Genomic DNA, 22146 nt, shown 5'->3' with positions numbered 1-22146 from the left:
GGCTAAGAACAAGAAGAAAATTTAGGAACTTGGAAGACTGGACAAAGAATCAGTAATTAAATAATTTTACAACATAAACACATCTATCCAACTCTCAATAACACTAGAACATTCCTACCATATCTCTCAGCATTTGTCAGGAATAATGAACAGTTATAGAATGAACTAACCTTATCAAATTCATCTATAATATACCTTAAAATACAAAGGAATAATCTTGACAGTACAAGAGTAACTTTTTAGGCAGAGTCTTATCTCTCTATGGAGCCCTGGCAGCCTTGAACTCACAGAGATTTGCTTACCTATGCTGTCCACAAGATTTTTTTTTAAGATCAAGAAGATGATGCAGTGTTTATAAAGTATACATTCATCACTACATGATACTATTGAACCTAAAATAATAGAAGTGGTAAAATACAATATCTATATAGAAAGAAAAATTATACACAATTTGTGATAAATAATTTTAATGAGAAATGTATAGTTGAAGCATAATTGGCTGTGAGAAACAGATAACAAACAGTTCAAAGCTTGTCCTCCTTAAGTATTATGCTAAACTCTAGATAATGTAATAAATTATAACAAATATATAATATATATTTATATGCATTTACATATGTAATTATGTATTATATATACATTAAATTTTAATAATGAAATGCAGTTCTTTGTGATTAGTCTTAGTTGGTGCCCTTCTTGTGCATTCTTGGAAGCTAACCTAGCACCAGATTTCTTCCTAAGCCCATAGTGGCTCTCTCTATGAGATATCTTTTTCATTGTTCTCCCACTGCATCCCTCCTGACCTAGGTCATCTTGTTCCCTCCTTTTCTTATCACACCCCTTCCCCCTTACCACCCCCCCCCAGTTTGCCCTGTAGATATTCTCTTCCCAGGATGATCTATGTGTCTCTCTTAAGGTCCTCCCTGTTACCTACCTAGCTTCTCTGGAGCTATTGACTTTAGTCTGGTTGACCTTTGCTTTACATCTAATATCATCTACTTATGAGTAAATAAATGACATGATATTTTGAATAGTTCACTTTTTTGTCAAGATTTATATTTTAAGCAATGCACACAGCCATTTAGCTATCACACACACACACACACACACACACACACACACACACACACACACACACACCAAAAACAATCAAAGAAAAAAGCTATCAACTTGAGGGGCACGGGAGGGGTGCGAGGGAGGTAGCTAAATTTTACTGGTGGACTAGGGACATATGTGGATGGAACCCATAAGGGTAAGGTGTGGGGGCATGGAGGGAGACACAGCTGGAATAGGGGGTGGTATGAAAACCTACTTCAGTAGAAATTTGCTGGAATCTATGAGGGTGACCTTAGCCAGTCACCTTCTTAGTAATGGAGGATTCAGTCTAAGTTAGCCATTTTTTTTTTTTTTTTTTTTTTTTTTTTTTGTAGCCAGGCAAGGTTTCCAGTGGTGGAATTTGGTTGTATTTGGTTGAGTTGTTGGCCAAGGGGAGTCCCATGGAGATACCAAAACAAGCCAAGCAGAAGGTCATTTTCTGAAAACTCAGAGTTGGGGTCCCATTGAGGACAACTTTTATAAAACTCATTCAAGGTACAGCGATCAAGCTGAGCTTGCTTAGAGCCTTCATTCCTACATTCTAGACTTTGTTGCATGAGAATGAACTCTGCAGTTTACTGAAAGAAAAACATAGACACCCCTTCTGCCCCCACAAGCACACACCTGCAATCTCTTCTGGCTGCAAGATGTGCTGGGGAAAATGTGGCACAGAACTTGTGGTGTGGCCAACCAATGTTTGGTTTAATTTGAGGCCCATGCCATTAGAGGGAGCCCACTCAGCCTGGATGGTCAGGAACTAGAGACTGGACAGCCCAGTAACCTAGGGTAGAACTAAACAGACAATTGGCAAGATATATTATCATATGGGCTCACAGAGACTGAAACACCAAGCATGGGGTCTGCATGGATCTGCACCAGATCCTCAGCATATATGTGATAACTGTTAGTTTGGTGTTTCTGTGGGAGTGGTTTATCTCTGCTTGCTTTGTCTGCTCTTCACATTCTTTTACTCCCATTGGATTGCCTTGTCCAGCCTTTGTGTGAGGGCTTTTGCCCTGTAGTGTATCTTGCTTTGTCCTGTGTGGCTGTTGTCTCCTGGAGGCCTGCTTTTGTCTGAAGAGGAAATCTATTTTCAATCAAAATAAAAAGTATTTAAAAATACTCTAAAAATTAAAACAAAAATTATGGATTTTTTCTATAGCTAAATTTCTTTCATCTCTCCAATATGAATTAAGATAGAAATAGAGTATACAATAAGCAATCAGATCTTAAGAAAGTTTTAGGAATGAACATGACATTATGCAATTCAAAATGGAATTATAAAAGGCACTGTGCATTGCTTTGATGTCAGAAAAAAATGAATAAAAATTGCAAGTACATCTTTGAAAATATGATTCCAAATATAAAGACTATTTAAAATAATTACAGTAATTGAGGGCATAAAGGCTAAAAATAAAAGTGAACTACATAGAAAATGGTGTTCCTTTGAAAAAAAGTTCAAAAGAGATTCCCAGACTGCTCAGGTGGGTTTTGAATCCCTAGGATTTTGATGGCTTGATCCAGTTCTCAGAGACTCCCAGTCCCTGAACAGGCTGATCTCAGCTAGCTTCTCAGGGGAGCTCCCTTCTCTTCATAAAGTCTTCTTCTGGAGAAGCCTGTAAACCAGAACACTTGGGATGGCTTCAGCTATGGCAAAGAGACAACACCTGTCTTCCTTTATAAGAGAGCACACATCTTGTGTATACATAGTGTCTCCCACTAAAACATCTCAATGAAAGTGAGGCAGTCTGGCACAGTGGACCCAGAGGAGATACTGAAAGTTCTCTCAGATGATACTAGTTACAGGTGCAGCCTGGGTAAAAGTGTTACCTTACTTTGTTTCAGTTGTCATTGTATATTTGGAAACATCCCAAACAAGGCAGGGTACAGTCTTCAGTCTTCTCTGATAAGGGCCTTGATGAATGCCTGCTGTCCATGTTGAGTCTTAGTGATCTCTTGGATACACTTGGCATGGCTTTACTAGAGATCTCTTAATATGACATTGTACAATGGACTCTAATATATATGATAATAAATGTTAATGAGTCAGATTCTGAAAGGTCATTAATGTTTTTCAGGTCCAGGATAGTTTGAGTGATAGTGTCAATTTGAGTCAAATCTTTCACACATGTTCCAGGTTTCACAATGCATATCAGAAGAAGAGTTACAAGTTTATCCTGAAAAGGTGTTTTCCCTAAGTAAGTATAGGTAAGGGATTCTTAATTGATTCTTCTGTTTGTCACCTAATTAAATAGGCAATGTGTGTGTAGAATAATGATCTAACTGGCCATCTTGACTTTCAACTATACTGAATGCTGTGGACTCAGTTCATACAGATCCTTCTAGGATAATAAATTTTTGTCTGTATGATTGACATGTTTTTTACTTGTCCTCAAATGTTAGAACCAGAACTGCCCTCATGAACAATAGTAATGAAAATTTATTTCTTCCTAGTGTAAATAAAGACTTGCCATCAAGGCATTTCACTCAACCTCTCCTGTCAGCCACTTTGATAATATTACTATAGTCGCAGTTTCACAGGCAAAGAAGTAGAACTCATGGAAATAATTTTTCCAAAGCCATAAGTGGCAGAGTGAAGTTGTAAATGTGGGTTTTTCTGGAACCAAACAGTGTGACCATCCATGATAAACAAATTGGTCCCTAATCACCCACAGTGGAGCAAAGCAATTTATGTGAATAAGTCTGTAAGTAGATAAGACAGAATGGATCAGAAAGATCTAATAAGAGGATATCTGAAAGCATGAGTTTTTCAAGTAAGTGCATGTCTATACTACTGTTGGGAAAGGTATATAATGGAGGAAGAGTGTGGGTAGATGTTGCTTTAATTGTAGGGCCAACATCTATAAATAGTTAATGAATTCCAGAACTGTGATGCATTCTTGTTCTTAAGCCATAGACACTAAAGTTTAAAAGTAATTAATGTATTATTGGTGTGAGTTTAAGAATTTAGATTAGACCATTATTGGATCTTATATAAAATAATTATTGATGTAGTAGACACCAAATACTTGTTATCCTAGAATCAGAGTCAGTATAGTGAATAGTTTGAAAGGGAAATTATTCCTTAATGATAGCAGAATAACAGATATGAATAAGAACACTCAGTACAAATATCAGAAATAAAAGGCAATTTATTCAAAACATAATGATGGCATAATACTTAATATTCTGGGATGTTTATTTTATGCTGTAATAATGTGAATAAGAAATAAGACAACACAGTTTTGGATATTTTTGTTTTATTATTTGAGTGAAAATAATTCCTATTCAAGTAAATTATAATATCTCTATAATTCACAGAAAATTATGACTTTGTTAAAGCAAATCACATGATAATGTATTATATAAGATGTCACTTACTATGATGAGATATATAGTTTATACCAATTTACTTTGAAGAATTTGAAACAGACAATGATATTATTTTGAGCGTTAATAATCATAGGTAAATAGATACACTACAAACAGAAGGCAATGTTGTTTTCAGCAATATAGATGGGTTAGAGGGCATTATATTAAGGTACACACAAAAAAAATCACTGCATAACCTCATTTTCAGTTAGAGTGTAGAAATGAATTCATAGAAATAAAGACTAGAATTGATTGAAAAAAGCATAACACGTCTACATTTTTCTCTTAACTTGAATTTGACTTATTAAAATAGTATTCACATATGTATAAAACATGTGTATTCATATGTTTTGCCAGGTGCATATACCTAAATATTTAATGTCTCTGTAAAGATAATTTTTTCATTAACTTAAATCTGGTACCTGTGCCCATTTCTTGGCTCCTTTCAACCCTTGACAGCTTATCTGATGCAAGCCAGTATTATTTTCCTTTCTAAAAATTCATACACGTTTGATAATATATGGTATGTTAAGTAAATTAGAGGGCATTTTAACGAAGAATAGTGACTGAAGATTTGTTTATTCATTTGTATTAATAATTAATCCATGCAAATTGCTGAAACATTCCCCTTTTATAAAATGTTTCCTTATTTCTGGGTATTTTGAGTTATTCCCATAGTGGAACAGCCGTGAACAAAGCTGGCATTAACATCTTTGTGCTAACATTTAGATGGACACTTCTCTTCTGTGTTGGGCAATGATTTTGGAGTTTAATTTCTTTGTGAAATGATAGATATGGGACATTACTAAACTTAGAAGATACTATATTTTCCAGTTCCAACTTTGTTTTTCTTTTTTCTTTCCTTTCTTTCTTACTTTCTTTTCTTTTTCTTTTTCTTTTTTTGTTTGTTTTTTTTATTGTTGGTTTTTTTTTGTTTGTTTGTTTGTTTGTTTTCAAGACAGGGTTTCTCTGTAGTTTTGGAGCCTATTCTGGCACTCACTCTGTAGCCCAGCCTGGCCTCGAACTCACAAAGTTCTGCCTGCCTCTGCTTCCTGAGTACTGGGATTAAAGGCGTGTGCCACCACTGCCTGGCTTCCAGTTCCAACTTTGTACTTTCCATTTATCTGAGTCTATCAGATAGCTTATTGTTCCATCATCCCAAATCTTGCTGCTATGATTTACAATTTCAGGCATCATATTATGTGCTTATTGTCAATTACAGATGTCTAGTGATTTAGTTAATTTTAATACAATTATATATTTTCCTTCAAAATTCCAATTTAAGCCAATTTTCTCCATTACCGTTAAAATTATTTGAAGACATACTTATATGCCCTAAACAAAAACTGTTGTTTGTTGAGAAGTAGAGGTAAGGATTATGACTATTACCACTATACACCTTCTTTTTATAGTTTTACTGGCAGACTTCTAAATTTGGTAAGATAAAATATATTACTCTTATAGTTATTGCATCTTCTGTCTTAAGAAAACATTATTTTACAGTATATGGTAAAATATATTTTCATATGTTGATTATAAAAACATTAGTTTTTAAAGAAGATTTATTTCACATGGGAAGTGGGGGAACAGTGAATGGAGAGAGAAGTAGGAGAAAGAGAAAGAGAGGAGAGGAAAACATGTGCAACTAGGAAGATTGAGTCAGAGTAGGAATAGAAGAGAGAAGAGAGAGACAGAGAAACAGAAAGACAGAGAGACAGAGAGAGAGACAGAGAGAACAAACATAAAAGAGGGAGCCATTATTGGTTTGAAGAGAAAACTGAACCTAAAGGTCTAGAGACCTACAAGACTGCAGCCAACTAACAATTTGAGCAACCGTGGAAAGGCTACCTAAATGCCCTTCCCGGATAATGAGATCAACAACTAACTTATCCACCATCATGGAACCCTCATCTAGTACCTGTTGGAAACAGAAGCAAACAAACACCCATAACTAAACACTGAGTCAAACTAGAATCCAGATGCAGAGGGAGAGGACAAGACCAGGTTGCAGAAACACATAGAGACAGCTGACCTGAACAAGGAGAAGCTAACGGGCCACCAGACTGATAGCTGGGAATCCAGCATGGGACCGACTCAGACCCCCTGAATATGAGTCTCAGCTAGAAGGACTGAGCAGTCTAAGGGACCTCAGACAGTGAGACCAGGATGTATTCCTAGTGCACAAAAGGACCTTGTGGACACATCCCCCATGGAGGGATACTCTCTTAACCTAGAGACAGGAGAGAAGTCCTAGTCCTTACTTCAAATGACTTCACAGATTTACATGACCCCTCCTGGATGGCATTGCCCTACATGTGGAATTGGGGTGGGGGATGAGAGGATAGGGTGGTCAGTGTGCATGTGAGGGGGGAGGGAGGGTAAGAGGAAGGGAGGGAACTGGGATCAACATGTAAAATAAAAAAATAATAAAAAAATTAGTTTTGCAAGGGTATATGTTTACTAAAAGAGTATATTACATGTTTTGGTTTTTTGTTTGACAGGATTTCTCTGTGTAATAATTCTCACTGTCCTGGAACTCTTTTGTAGACCAGGCTGGCCTTAAACTCACTGAGATGTGCCTGCCTCTGCCTCCCAAGTGCTGAGAATAAAGGTGTGTGCCACTACTGCTCAGATAATTTTTTTTAAATAAAACTCAAGTTGAATGTAACTCTGTATTTCTTTCTGATTTTTCTAGTTTCCTTGTTCATTGTGCATGTCATTTTTTCTTTAGTTGTTATTCTTCTAGTAACCTTTAAATCTTTTAATGCATTCTATCATACTCTGTGAAACTTTTAATAGTAAATTTAGACTACACTTATTATTATTACCCAATCAATTTTAATTTTGAAGTGTTGGTTGGAAGTGTTCTAAATTTGTTAACAATCTAGGAAGCATTTGCAACTTAATATAGTTTAGTCCACAAATTATGACTAAAACCCCCTCCCACATAGTAGTTATGTTCTTTCTCATAGTTAATAATATTTAGTGCTTATTGTTTAAGTGTTTATTATTTGGGTTTTATAAATATTGACATTTTAAATATAATTTTAATTATTGTTTATAATATAGAATACAAGTACTTATATATTACTGATTGATATGTTAAATTATAGGCTACAGATTATCTATTAAAAGTTTATTACTTATCCTTTTTCAGTACTGTTGATGGAGCCTAGAGTCTTGTGGATGCTTGGCAAATATTCTACCAATGAGTTCTATCCCTGGCTCAGATTTATTAATTATTTATTTAATGTTCATGAATGCACATAATGTATTTGGATCCAATAGAATCTGTATCTCACCTTCAGTTCTTCCCCTATTCTATAAATTTTCTCCCTTTTTCATTTTTCTCTCTTTCTCTCTCTCTTTTAATTTAATGCTCACTAAAATCATTTAGTGTTGTATGTGTGTGCAGATTTTGTTCTGTGATATAATCTCATGAAATTGCTCAGTCTGGCCTAGAATTCATTATGGAGCCCAGCAGACCTTGAAAGTGAAACCCTCCTGCTTCATCATCCTGCAGAGCTGAGATTACATCCCTGTGCCACTAGGATCACTTTCTTTTTTTCTTTGTGTGTTAAACATGAAGAATCTCAAAAATGTATAGGTACAGAATTGATAAAAGTTCATATTCTTGATATATTCTAAATCTTATAAGAAAATATTTGAGTGTTTCAGCATTTAGTATAATACTAGCTTAGATTTTATTCATTTCCAGGTTTATTCAAAATTTTTCAAAATGATCAAAAATGAAAAAAAAATTTGGTGGTGCCAGAGCCAAATTCAAACTAGGCAAGCAAAGCTGCACTGACCTAACTTTGGCACAGATGCTTGATTTAGCTGCATACTTTTCTTCCTCTATTATAACCATTACATTTTGCATTAATTATTTATGTCATAAATATCAAAATTTAAACTATCAAAATGGGAAAACACTAGTAATTAATTCATCATTGTTTCACTAAAAGGCAGGTATGAGCACAGTATTATTTTGGCAAGTAAAGAGGCAACACCTAAAGATCAGGTACTCTGAATGACAAGAGTTTTAATCTCTTTCCATTCTAATTGCCCTCTTCTTTTGTCTAGCATTTTGGGGGTTTCTCTTAAATATGCTGAACCCCAGGTAATTTGAAAGTGTTAAAAAGGATCTAAATATTAAGAGTTTACTTTGTATGTCATCATATGAACTAATCTACAACATTCTTGTATTTTCTTATTTCTTCCCAGAAATACTGAAAACAATTATAGATATTCTCCCAAGAGTCCCAGAAGGATGTCCTCTATCAATGACACTGCTTCACACCCATCTGCCTTCCTTCTGCTGGGCATCCCTGGTCTGGAAACTTTTCACATCTGGATAGCCTTCCCCTTCTTTGTTGTTTATCTGATAGCACTCTTAGGGAATTTCACAATCCTCCGTGTGATCAAGAATGAGCAGAGTCTTCACCAACCCATGTTCTACTTCCTTGCCCTCCTCTCTTTCATCGATCTTAGCCTGTCCACATCTACCATTCCCAAGATGCTGGGTATCTTCTGGTTCAACCTTACAGAGATAAGCTTTGAAGGCTGCCTCATCCAAATGTTCTTCATCCATACCTACACAGGCATGGAATCTGTTGTACTCTTGGCCATGGCAATTGACCGTTTTGTTGCCATCTGTTACCCACTTAGATATTCCTCTATTCTCACCAATAAGGTAGTAGCTATCATGGCCTCTGTTGTAGTAGGGAGGCCTGTCCTTCTTGTCATTCCTTTCTGTCCACTCCTTAAGCGACTGCCTTTTTGTGAACACTACATTATTCCTCATACCTACTGTGAACACATGGGGATAGCTCGTCTAGCCTGTGCCAGTATAAGGATAAACATCATCTATGGCTTATTTACCATTGCTGCTCTGATCTTTGATTTAATTCTCATTGCTCTCTCCTATATTTGGATCCTAAAGGCTGTTTTTCGCCTTCCTTCTAGAGATGCCAGACACAAAGCCCTTAGTACATGTGGTTCCCATGTCTGTGTCATCTTGGCCTTTTATACACCAGCATTTTTCTCTTTTATGACCCATAGATTTGGTAGAAATATTCCTCGTTACATTCACATCCTCTTGGCTAATCTCTACGTGGTTGTCCCTCCTTGTTTAAATCCAGTTATTTATGGAGTGAGGACGAAACAAATTAGGGAGGGTGTCATGAAAATATTTGTAAAGAAGAAGTAACTCAAATATCAGAGGTTCATAGATGCTGTCAGGCTGCTTCTCAGCATGTATTTTTCTTAGTGTTCTTCAGGTGACAACTTGATCAAGGGTTATTCATACACTTCAGTCATAATCATGGACTCCTCACTCAATGTTTCTCTTATAAAATACCTTCTACTTTGACTTAAAAGTTTCTTGCCTTTTTTTTTTTTAATGAGACTTAAAGAATATAGAGGAATGAAGTTCAAGTGAAAGGTGTAAAAGGTTCTCTAATATGTGTAAAATGATATTTACTTTGGCACTAGCTACATATAGGTTTTAAAAAGGGAAAATTTTAATGGCACATGTATCTTAATAATATGATTCAATATTTTTAGCAAGACTCATTAGGTATCCACTTCTTTCACAGTATTACTATTATTATATGGTTCTACTTGATTTCATATAGTTATTGCAACCTTCATGATAAATAACCCTCATATCTATCTGAGTCACATTTATTTTCTGCTATAGGTGCTGTTATAGTAACAAAATTAGAAAAAAAACAGTTTATATAAAAATAAAATAAACAATAAAGCACTTTTTAAACTTTTAAAGCCTTTATAAACAAAGTTTATAAAATTTGAAGTTGATATGACCTTATGCTTTAAGTAGCATTCATCTCACAAATGCAAGGGAATGTCTTTGAATTTTAAATCCAATGAATATATCTTTGAAAGATCATTTTAGTAAATGTTGGGAAATTATTAGGTTCATTCTGATTACCAGGTCCTCATAAGAAATTCAGAGAACACGAAAGAAATGGGATGACTACCTCAACGGGATGAGAGACACTTAAGAATCCAGAGGATTTATTCACATTTCTTATGGGTTCACTTCTGGAATTAGCATCCTAATTTATTTTCAGAATTTTTTTTTTTGGTATTACAAAATATTTCTTCATTTTCTTCCCTTCCTGTTTCACTCCTAACTTCATTATAACGCTAAGAATTCATTGAAAAAAAAAAAAAAAAAACATGTTGTTTATACCCTTTCTTCTAAATCTAACCTAATTCTTTCAGTGAAGATTTCATGGTTTTGTAGTATTTCTTACTCAGGGTAAATTAGGACATCGATCATGGGGACAGAGATATCTGAACACTAGAAGCATAGTCTTGCAGTTCTACATACTCAGGCTGCTGAGGCAGAGAAAATCACAATTTAAAGTGTTCCCTGCATTCTAGAGTGAGTTCAAGTCAGCAGCTTGGTCTCCTAAGACCATTACTCACAAATGTCACGAGCACTTTCCTGCCAGCCTGGTCCCACTGCCACATCAGATCCAAATAACACATAGAGACACTGTATTAATTATAATGCTGTTGGCCAATATTTAGAGCTTCTTATTGGATAGCTCTATCTTAATTATTAACACATAATTACTTATATATGTATTTCTACATGTTCTTATCTTCCCCAAAATGCCAGACTCACATGTCCTCTATTTCTGAGATCACATCACAACTCTGTCCTATGTTTCCCAGAATCCTCCACCTCTTCTAGTCCCACCCATCTTGCCTCCCTATTTGCCAACAGTGCTTTATTCATTAACCAATAAGAGAAACATATTTACAGAATGACATCTCCCTTTACACAATTACATATGTAAAATTGTGAATCACATATAGTTATATATGGCTTAAGATGTAACTTAGTGGTAGAATAAATGGGCACTATTTCTCTTTATTAGAAGAGATTTATTTTACATTCTTTATACGAATTTTCTGCTTGCATGCATGTATGTGTAACCTATGTATGCCTGTTGGATACCCTAAAAATGGGGTTATGTGTGGTTGTGAGCCACCTTATGGGTACTGATAACTGAATCGAAGTTTTCTGCAAGAGTGACTGGTAGTCCTAGTCACTGAGCCATCTCTCTAGTCTCTACAACTTAAAACTCATACATCAAACACTTTTCTGACAGCCTTTCCCACAATTAATAGCAAATTATGATTTTATAGAACCTTTGTTAATGGGTCAAATCTTTAAGTTTGTTTTATTTATTGCTTTTATTTATTTATTTATTTATTTATTGTTGTTTGTGCATTGATGAATAATTGCCATTTCACTCTAAACTGTTTCTCCTAACCCATCTATAGTGGCATTATAAATTATATTATAATTATATTGTCATTTAAATAACATAATCTGTATAATTGTTCCTCCCTTCCCTTGTAAATGCAATCCTCCTACTTGAAATTCTACATTATATTGTTTACTCAATTAACACCCAGTTTTGTTTTTAGGACCCAAATGAAATCTAAGACAAAATGTATTATTGGCAAAGTTCAATGTTATGTAAAGTTTCAGAGTGGTGGGAGCAAGAGAATGAGCTGGAACTGATAGAAAGGACTTTCTGGGTGATGGGAATTTTCAACAACATCTTTTGGGTAATTGTTCCCCTTAGTGTACACGTCCTACATTGAATTAAGATTGTTACACTTAGATGAACACTTAGGTGGTTAGATTCACTTTAGTGCTATTATGTAAGAGCTTCTGTAAAAGTTAATACACTTATCTTACTATGGGATTTCACTCTTGTTTGTCTTGACTAAATACAAAATAATGGAATTATTGGAAGACAATATAAATACGTATTTATTTTTTGGAAATTTTCAGCAGAGAGGAAAATGAAAACATTAATATGGCATTTGAAAAATAGAACATGAACATGAATTTTATGTCAATAATTTAGCTATCAAGGAAAAGAGGAAATATTTTAGAATATTTTTGTGGAAATAATAAAATTACATTAACATCTTTTATGTTCATGTATGAGAAATAAAAGTTGCTAGACACAAAATATATGGAAGATTGATGAGACCTGATTTCAAACAACTAAATGAGGCAGAGGAACTAAAACAGAGGCTAAACCTGAACGAACAATAAAATCTTAGGTAAACTTCAAAGAAAGGAATACAAAAAAGTAGGACAAAACTGACAACTGTCAATTTGGTTACTTCTGTACAGACAGAATTATTTTTGTGTGTGTCTTGAGTCTTTACAAATAATCGTGGAGCTGAAGAGCTGAATAAACTTCAGAATGTTGAAATATTGAAAACAGATCCACTACTGATGATCACACCCAAGGGTAGAGAGTATCAGAAATCAAATCATATTCTGAGGGGAGTAAAGTTTCAGGGAAAATACTTTGTGAAATCTTTGTTTAAATGGTGTAGCTTCATCATCATTGTACTAGTTGAAATTACCCAAAGTCCAACAGAGACAAGGCAGGAAGGCAGGTTGTCTATATTTTTTTTTTTTTTTTTTTTTTTTTTTTTTTTTTTGTAATCAGCGTGTTTTTTGTACCATTTGACAAAAGAGTGACTTAACTAAACTCAGCATTTTAAATGTCTGCTAATTATTGACATTGAAATACATAATGGTAAATGATATATGGAACTTCCTCCTTGGGATTTGGGGAGATCACTAATGAAACTCTGTGTGTGTGTGTGTGTGTGTGTGTGTGTGTGTGCGCGCGCGCGCGCGCGCATACACACTGCAAGTAGCAAACAAACAATAACAGAGAAACGGAAGCTGTGTGTGAAGAATTCAAATAAATTTACTTCAGAACTGTGAGGTAATTGAAGAAAGATGCATTAGATTCAAGCATGGTTGCTGCTGAGACTGGCTGCACCAGCTCTTGAGAGGAAGAAACAAAAGGACCAGAAATTCAAGGTATTGCTCAGTTACATGGCAAATTAGAAGCAACCCCTGAATAACTTGAGACAGTCTCAAGAAACAAATCAACTCACCAACTAACACAACAGTTGCACTTGTATGATAATGTATGTAGGATGTGAGCACTGTGTCTCATCAAGTCATGTAGTTTTTAGAGTAGAAGTATCTGTTAAACTTCAGGAAGATATCTTGTGCAGTTTTTCCACCTAGGGATCATATCTAATTCTCTTCGGCAAAAAGCCTTAAATTTTAAGAACCAGAGTTTGGATCTCCTACCATCAGACTATTGATAAGGAAATTTAAATTGTCACGTGTATATTATAGTTTAGACTTTCCAGACTATATGGATATTATTGGAATTTTCCAAGCTGTACAATGCAAGTCACACAGACATCAACACAGACTTTAGTTGGTTCCTGTTTCAGAATGTCTGGTGGTTAGTGTGGACTTTAGCTCTCAGAGATCTAGTCTTAGGTCCCAATGGTGGTATAGAACCCATGGCTCTATGCAGAAAAGCAGAAAGCACATGACTCAAGTCAGTGTGTATACTACCCAAGACAATAGAGAAAGCCCAAGCCCCATACTGCCTGGATGGCCAGGAACCGGAAACTGGATAGCCCCGAGACCTAGGGTAGAACAAAACAGGACTGACAAAAGAAAAGATTCCTCATGATATTCTGCTGTACTCATAGAGCATGCAGAGCCCAGTCTTCATCAGAGAGTTTTCTTCTGGAAGCTGATAGGAACAGATGCAGAGACTCACAGACAAAGCAGTGGAGATAAAGTAACTAGTAGAAGATGGTGAGGAAGGATTGTAGGAGCCAGGAGTAGAAGACAGGAAGGAAGGTTTGTATGAGTCTGGGTGTGTGGGGGGAACAGACAAGGACATTAGGAGAACACAGCCCACGGAATCAAATAATCAGGGTTCAAAGGGGGTCACATACTGAAGCAGCAACCACTGAGCCTGCATGGATCTATGCTAGGTCCTCTTAGCTTAGAGGTTTTGTATGACTTCTAACAGTAGAATTAGGGTTGTCTCTGACTCTTTTGCCTGCCCTTTGTACCCTTTTCCTCCTATTGATCTGCCTTGTCCAGTCTTAGTATGAGGCTATGTGCCTGGTATTATTGCAACTTACAATGCCATATTTGATTAATAGCACTGGGAGGCCTGATTTTCTGAAGGGAAACAGGAGCAGTAGATTTGAAACAGTTGAATTGGGAGGGGTGAAAGGAGAGGATAAGATAAATAGGCAAGGATATAAACGGAAAGAAGAAATAAAACTGTGTTTATTTGTGAGTAGTATTGTTCCCTGACTACAATGAGGAGGTTGAAAGTGGCATGGAAACAGGCAAGTTGAGAGGAGGGCACATTCTCAAAAAAGTTCAGCAACAGGGGAATCTGCAGTGTCTTAGTGGGGAGACTAAGCATACTCCCCTTTATTCTTGAAACTGCAAAATACTAAAATACCTGCAAAGAAATTTAGTGATAAAATAGTAGTTGCCAGGGCTTCATGACTGACAGTTTTAGTGACATTGTAATTTCCAAGAGAAGTATATTTTCTTTATTTTTGCTATAAAAGTAGCTATTGGCCAGAAGGTTGGTCAAAAACAACACTGATGATATTTATATATCTATGTATCTGTGTATATAAGTATGGGTGTATGTTTGTATGTATGTGTATGTGTATTATATATATATATATATATATATATATGTATGTATGTATGTATGTATGTATCTATCTGTCTATCAATTTATTTATTTTAGGCAGAGTTCAGAATGCAGTCCTGATTTCTCAGTCCTCAGTCATGTTTGGCTCTCCACTCTTGTACTGCTGTAAATAAATTACTGTTATTTTTCAAGGGCAGGGAACGAAGTATACAAATATGAGATTAATTTACCAATTGTTGTTTTTGAGTTGCTCCCATTCTAAATGTTTTAAGTTCTGATACTTTGAATTCTATGAATGATATACACTATGGTATCCTACAGTTCTAAATTTGTCTTCACAACCCATTTGACATAATGCACAGGCTTTAATATTATTTTTCTTTTGCATCAATTCAAAGATATTTATTTGCTTATTTGGACTAAAATACAAAAAATCCATATTAAATGTAATTATGTTTGCCTATCTTTTAAAAATGAACATCTTACCCCCTTTTCCCTTATTCTATATGTCTTTGTATGTCTCCTGTGTGTCGTCTTCCAGATTCCAAAATGTCTCAGGTCGATTAGGTTATAGCAGTGACACACAGCTTCCTCTTATAAAACTCTTATTTAGAACCAACTTCCCATGAGGTAGATACTTGTGCTTGGGCTGTGCAACTTTAAGTAATGAGACTCCTCTCTATACAAACTAGAGATGGATATGAGAAATGTAGCAGCCATCCTCCAGGGACCAGATCAAAACATGAACCTGGGAACAGGTCAGTTCCAAATAAGGCCAAGAAAAGAAGTGGCTGGAAGCAGATGATGCAAGGTGGTAAGCTATTAATTCATTTTCTAATTTAAACTGAAACAGAGAAGATCTATTTTATCTGGCAGTTTTACTGTCTGGGTGAGTTTCTTCTTTATGTATTAAGACTTCAATATAGCTGAGCATTTCTAATGTTAGCAAATTTTAAAAGAAAGCAAACCAATAAAAATGAGCGTCAGATGACCTCATTGCTAGTGTGTCAATAATGGATATTTCTCTAGCATGAGCCAGTTTTCTTCCTTGAACTCAGGATTTTTGTTTTCTTAAAAGCATGTGAAATTGATTACACTCACATCTGGATATATAAAAACCCTTTGAGATGGAAGATGTAGAAGGTAATTTTTGTATTGTATTGTTGTTTTAATTGCATGTGAGGAAGACATACTAGATATGCTATTAACTAGTATCAAGAAGAAGGTGAGAATAAAATCTTTTCAATAAAAATTGGCATAACATTAGTTTACTAAATATTGAAAATGGTATTTACATATGTATAAAACATGCATATTCATATAGTTTGCCAGGTGTATCTACCTATATATTTATTTTTACTGTAAAGACCTAATTTTTTCATTAGATTAAATCTGGCATCTGTGTCCATTTCTAGTCCACTCAACTCCTTTTAGCCCTTGACAGCTCACCTGATGCTAGCCAGTTTCATTTTCCTGCCTAAAAACTCATAATGCTTGGTAATATGTGGTATGTTAAGTAAGTTAGAGGGTATATTAAATAAATGTAATGACTGAAGATTTATTTATTCATTTGCGTTAATAATTAATCCATACAAATTGCTGAAAGATCCTCTTTATATAAAATGTTTCCCTAAATGAGTTACTTTTGTAGTGGAATAGCCATGAACAACGCAGGCATGAACATCTTTGTGCTAATCTTTACATGGACATATCTCCTCTATGTTGAGCAGTATTTTTGTAGTTTAATTTCTTTGTGAAATTATGGATATAGAATATTACTAAAATAGAAGATATCTATTTTCCAGCTCCTATTTTGTTCTTTCCATGTTGCTGAGTCTATTGGAGAGCGTATTGCTCTATCATCCCAAATCTTGCTGCTATGATTTTCAATTTCAGGCATCATGATATTATGTATATATACAGGTGCCTAGTAATTTGGTTAATTTTAATACATTTATATATTTTCCCTTCAAAATGCCAATTTAAGCCAATTTTCCCTATTACATTTAACAGTATTTGAACACATACTTATATGCTCTAATCAAAAAGTTGTTTGTTGCAAAGTAGAGGTAGGGATTATAACTACTTATTCCCATTATACACCTCCTTCTACATCCACAGTTTTACTAGCAAACTTCTAAATTTGGTAAGATAAAATAGATTACTCTTATAGCTATTGTATCTTCTGTCCTAAGAAAACATTACTTTACAGTGTGTGGTAAAATATATCTTCCTATGTTGAGTCTAAAAACATTAGTATTTTAAAAGATTTCATTTATTTTTGTTATTTTTAAAGACTATTTTTCATTAAAAATACTGATATATTTCAGATGTGTAAGTCATAGGCTTGGAAGAACAGTATGTTGGACTTGAAATTTTACTCTTTTAAATATGATAACATTAGTTTTACAATGATATATGTTTACTAAATTAATACATTAATTTTTTTGTTGATTGCTATTTTTGAGACAGGGTTTCTTTGTGTAACAGTTTTGGCTGTTCTAGAAGTCTCTTTGTAGACCAAGTTGGCCTTGAACTCCTTGATATCTGCCTGCCTCTGCCTCCCAAGTGCTGGGATTAAAGGTGTGTGCCACTACTGCTTGGCTAATTTCTTTATAAAAATCAAGTTGCATGTAACTCTGTATTTCTTTCTGATCATTGTGTTAGTTAATATTACCTGAAATCTGGCAGAGAAAAGGCAGGTTGTCCTTTTTTTTTTTTTTTTTTTTTTTTTTCTTTTTCTTGTTTGTAATCAGTGTATTTGCTTGTGCCATTTGACTAATGAATGACTTACTAAACAGAGCATTTTGAATGTCCGCCAATTATTGACACTGAAATGCATAATTGTGAATGATATATAGAACTTCCTACCTTATGATTTGGGGAGATCCCTAATGAAACTCTGTGTGTGTGTGTGTGTGTGTGTGTGTGCGCGCGCGTGCGTACCGTGGCTTAATGGCAAACAAACAAAATCAGGCAAAGGGGAGTTATATGTGAAGAATTCAAATGAAGTTATTTCATAACTATTAAAATCTTAGAAAAAGACGTATTAGATTGAGTCATGTTTACTGAGAATGACTACCTCAGCTCTTGATAGGAGGAAGCTGAAGGACCAGAAATTCAAGATCTTGCTCAGTTATATGGCAAATTAGAAGCTACCCTGGATCACCTGAGATTGTCTCAAGAAACAAATCAAATCACCAACAAATACAACAGGAAAAAAAAAAATGCACCGGAATTAGTATGCTTTATTTGATCTTGAACAACCATTTAGCTCATTTGCCTGTAAGTGCACATTAATAAGTAGAAGTTCACTAAAAGCCAATTTAGACTCTTCTTTTGAATAACACAGAAAGCTCGCCTGGGATCATATTATTTTATGCTGTATGTGGTTAAGAGGATCAAAAAAATAGTTATAGTAAGAGCAGTGGCACATTAAAAAAAAAAATCAGTGTCCTTAAAATTGGGATAATGGGAACTCAGAAAACCTTCGTGTATAAATTAGATTTTAATTGTATTAGAAAATAAAATTATGGGCTATATTTTATTGTAGTAGTAGAGTTCTTTCTGGGCATTTGCAGAATTTGATTTCCAGTGTATAACATACAAATTCACACAGGCACATATATAGCAGTCAAAATCACTACAAAATGTTGCCCAACAGAACTGCCGTTCATTAAATAGTTTGATGAAGTTGATAGTAGGTACTACTGGTGCATTTATAAGAATAGTTCTTACTCATCTGCAATAACTCTAGATATTGCCAGATAATGCAGGATGGAAAAATATTTAGCTTTGTTAGGTACATATCAAGAAATTTCTGTTGATTATGTTTACTTGATCTTACTGTTACAGTTCTCAGGATTGCTGTGTTTTGATATGATGCATGACAAGATAGTTCCTCCTTCTTTTGCCAAGGAGACTACTTTTCATTTTAAAAAAATCAGTGAACTTTCAATCAAGTCCTGATTGTTTGCTTTGGGAAACAATGATAGGATTCAATAGAATAAAAACTCTCTTGTGGAATTAGAAGGACAAGGATGTTCGTAGCTCATGTTGTAGTGGAAAGTACAACAGTTCTTCTATGAACATCTAACTATTCTGGAACTTTGCACTGATACAACCAACATAAGCCAGTCCATACTTTAGCCCTCTCAGGTATTTTTTTTTTTCTCTGTAATGATTTTAAAGTGGAAATAATGAAAGTTTATTTTTGTAAAAATAAAATAAAATAGTTTCAAGAATACTTTGTTAAGTTTTTCCATGTTTTATTTGATTTTACTACTTTTTCATAAAATAAGGGTGATTTAATTAATGCACCTTTTAAATTTTTTCTTTTATTTCTTGAGTATAATATAATTACATTATTTCTCCTTTCCCTTTTGTCTTTCTGGCCCCACCCATATACTTCTCCATACATCCCTTTTTAAATTCACACAAGCAACGTTATACAGATTAAAGAGATTAATTTATGTATTTAGGAATAATGCCCCTTTTAGTTATGTTTTCGCAGATAATTACATAATACACTATTCTACGTATGGTCCCAATGTAGATAATGTCAACTTCCCTGTCTATGGTCAATAGAATTCCAATTAACTTTACAACTTTGTAGTATTTTGAAAATGAAAAGGTATTATTTCAGTATAACCTGTTATTTCTCTGTAAGAAAGCTAGACAATTGTTTGTATTATAGAGAAAATATGATAAAGGTAACAATGTACCATAAACACTCGGTATCTAATCTAACCCATTTGCTAAGCAAAATTTTCTTTCAGGGCAGAGAATATCCCAGATTCCATTGATCTTCTCACCACTTTTGAACAACATTAATTATCACTCTGTTTTCCTTTAGTAGACATTAATTACATGTTTGTAATTGTGTTTCAGAATTCTGAGGTTCATCAGCTTGAAACCCTACTATCTTTTATGGGAACTGGGTTTCTGGAGAGTGAGGTAAACAAGTAACCTCCAGGAAGTCTCTGTATAATTCTAAAACCCAGAAAGGATAAGCAAGCATTTTAATTTAATTAAAAAAATGGAATTTTTAAAAGATAGTACATGGAATTCTAAAAAATAAAAGAAAAAAAGAAAAGCACAAGAATGCAAAATGGTTAGCATACTTGTTAGGATGTAAGTGAGAAGTATCTGTGATGCACATTTCTTTGTCTCTAGCATTTTCCTCTTTTGGGGGACTTTTCTTCACAACTATTACAAAGGATCTTTCATTTCCCTCTGCTTCTGTTTATTTTACTCCTAATATTCCAAAGACTGTTCTAGTTTTGAGAACAATGTCAGGCCTTTAATAAACTTTCATATATTTAGTTTGAGAATTGTTCCAAATACTGATCTGTTGGAAAGACTATTTCACTAAATGTATAAGAAGAAAGCGAGGTATTTTCAATGTACAGATGATGAAAAATAATGTAAATGGAAAGAGGGCATCAAGTTCTAGTAGCCAGATACTATCACTGATTAATCTTTCAAGCCTTTGTTTTAAACACTCAAGGAAAAAAAAGAGGTACATAATCTAATAAAGGTACTATCAATCAGTGGGGGAAGCAGAAATTATTTTTTTTGCCTTTAAACTCTTAGGCAACTAGTGAATGAAAAAAGAAGCTTCTATAATTTCTGGCACATCAAATCATATGTGTCATAAACAGCATGTAGCAATTTTAGCATTTCATCCACCCCATTTTCCCCAATATCATATGCAAACAACAAAGATAAGTGGTTTTCCCATTGTTTACATAGTTGATACCTATGGCTATTTTGACCACAGACCACTGGTGGTGTCGTTCAGTAAGAAACAGGAGTTCAGTGTCCCTCCATTCCCTGTGTATGAGAGAGTTTGTGCATTAGATAGTTGATGTTTTCCAATAAAAGCACATAATATAAACATGAAGCCTGTGCTTAATTGACATAGTCCACATAAACACCATACATGGAGGAAAAGAAACTGTTCTCCACTGATATTTCATAATGTCTTGCCTTATGAGGGTCCTGATGTGAATAGATGAAAAAAAGTACTTTATGGAAGATATTTATATATAGTAAGACTGGAGACAATTCTAAGTATTTTTAAATCAACTGATTAATAAAACTGTGATTAAAGGGATGGAAAACATTTAAAATAATTAAGTCCACCCAAACAAATATGTATTATTTTCAAAGATATTTAAGAAACTTTGCCTTATATTTTAAATTACTTATTTTGAAACCATATTCTATTATTTTCTCACTTGATTCAAACAAGTCTATTATGAAATTTTTATATTATTCACAAAAGTTTACAATGAGTAAAATATTTTCTTCAAGTAATTAACATATAGTTCCATTATTTGGCTACTGTTTTCTAATAAACTTTCACAAGTCTCTCAAGACAATGATATAAATAACCAGTTTGTACAGTTTAACACATAATAAAAAAATTGAAGACAAAATTCCTAATGCTTTATAACAGACAGGTAGGTATGTGTTTTGTGACTTTAATAAGAATAACAAAGCCATCTAGGAGCCTTCTGAAGTTTTAATGGAAACAGCAATGCCTTGGGCTCACACATCTGACAAGGGATGAATGTAAATTGGAAGGAAGGAACACCTTGTTTCTCAACCAACCAAGAAAATAACCCCATATAACCATTGTAGGTCTCTGTTACTACATCCAGCACCTACAGCAGAGATGTCATGTAAGAAAAAAAATGCCTTATCCCCTCATAGAATGAAAATCATAAAGCAGAATAAAAATATTCTGTTTTGAGTAGTGTTCACACTTACCTGAGTCATGTGCTTTCTGCTTCTCTGCATAACGCCAAGGGCTCTGTACCTGACTAGACCCTGAGATTAGATCTCTGATAACTAAAGTCCACACTAACCACCAGCCACTCTGCAGCAGTGAAAGTCTGTGTTGATGTGTGATTTGATTTAGGAAGCTGGGAAAGTTCCAATAATATCCTTCTATTCTTGTAAGTCTAAACTATAGCATACTTGTGACAATTTAAGTTTCCTTATCAATAGTCTGATGGTAGGAGGTCCAAACTCTGGTTCTTAAAATTAAGGCCTTTTACAGTAGAGAAATAGATATGAGCCCTGGTTGGGA

The 22146-nt window shown here is 34.5% G+C and overlaps 1 protein-coding gene across 1 annotated transcript; it reads left to right on the top strand.

Annotated features, from left to right (window-relative positions):
• Window positions 1-3017: 3017 nt before the first annotated feature.
• Window positions 3018-9679, top strand: LOC127228039 (olfactory receptor 52E4). Its single transcript, XM_051192478.1, has 2 exons — window positions 3018-3037; window positions 8737-9679. Exons 1-2 carry the CDS (start codon window positions 3018-3020, stop codon window positions 9677-9679), a joined length of 963 nt encoding a protein of 320 aa, XP_051048435.1.
• The last annotated feature ends 12467 nt before the right edge of the window (window positions 9680-22146 follow it).

This window comes from Phodopus roborovskii, unplaced genomic scaffold (assembly GCF_943737965.1).
Source record: "Phodopus roborovskii unplaced genomic scaffold, PHOROB, whole genome shotgun sequence".
Lineage (NCBI taxonomy): Eukaryota > Metazoa > Chordata > Mammalia > Rodentia > Cricetidae > Phodopus > Phodopus roborovskii.
The sequence above is the reverse complement of the archived record's forward strand: the minus strand, read 5'-3'. Positions and strand labels throughout refer to the sequence as shown.

Excerpts from the sequence above, each read along its gene's own strand:
- LOC127228039 (XM_051192478.1), top strand. The coding sequence starts at position 3,018 with ATGCCTGCTGTCCATGTTGA. Across the intron at positions 3,038-8,736 it reads ATGCCTGCTGTCCATGTTGA|AAGGATGTCCTCTATCAATG; the intron begins GTCTTAGTGATC and ends CAAGAGTCCCAG.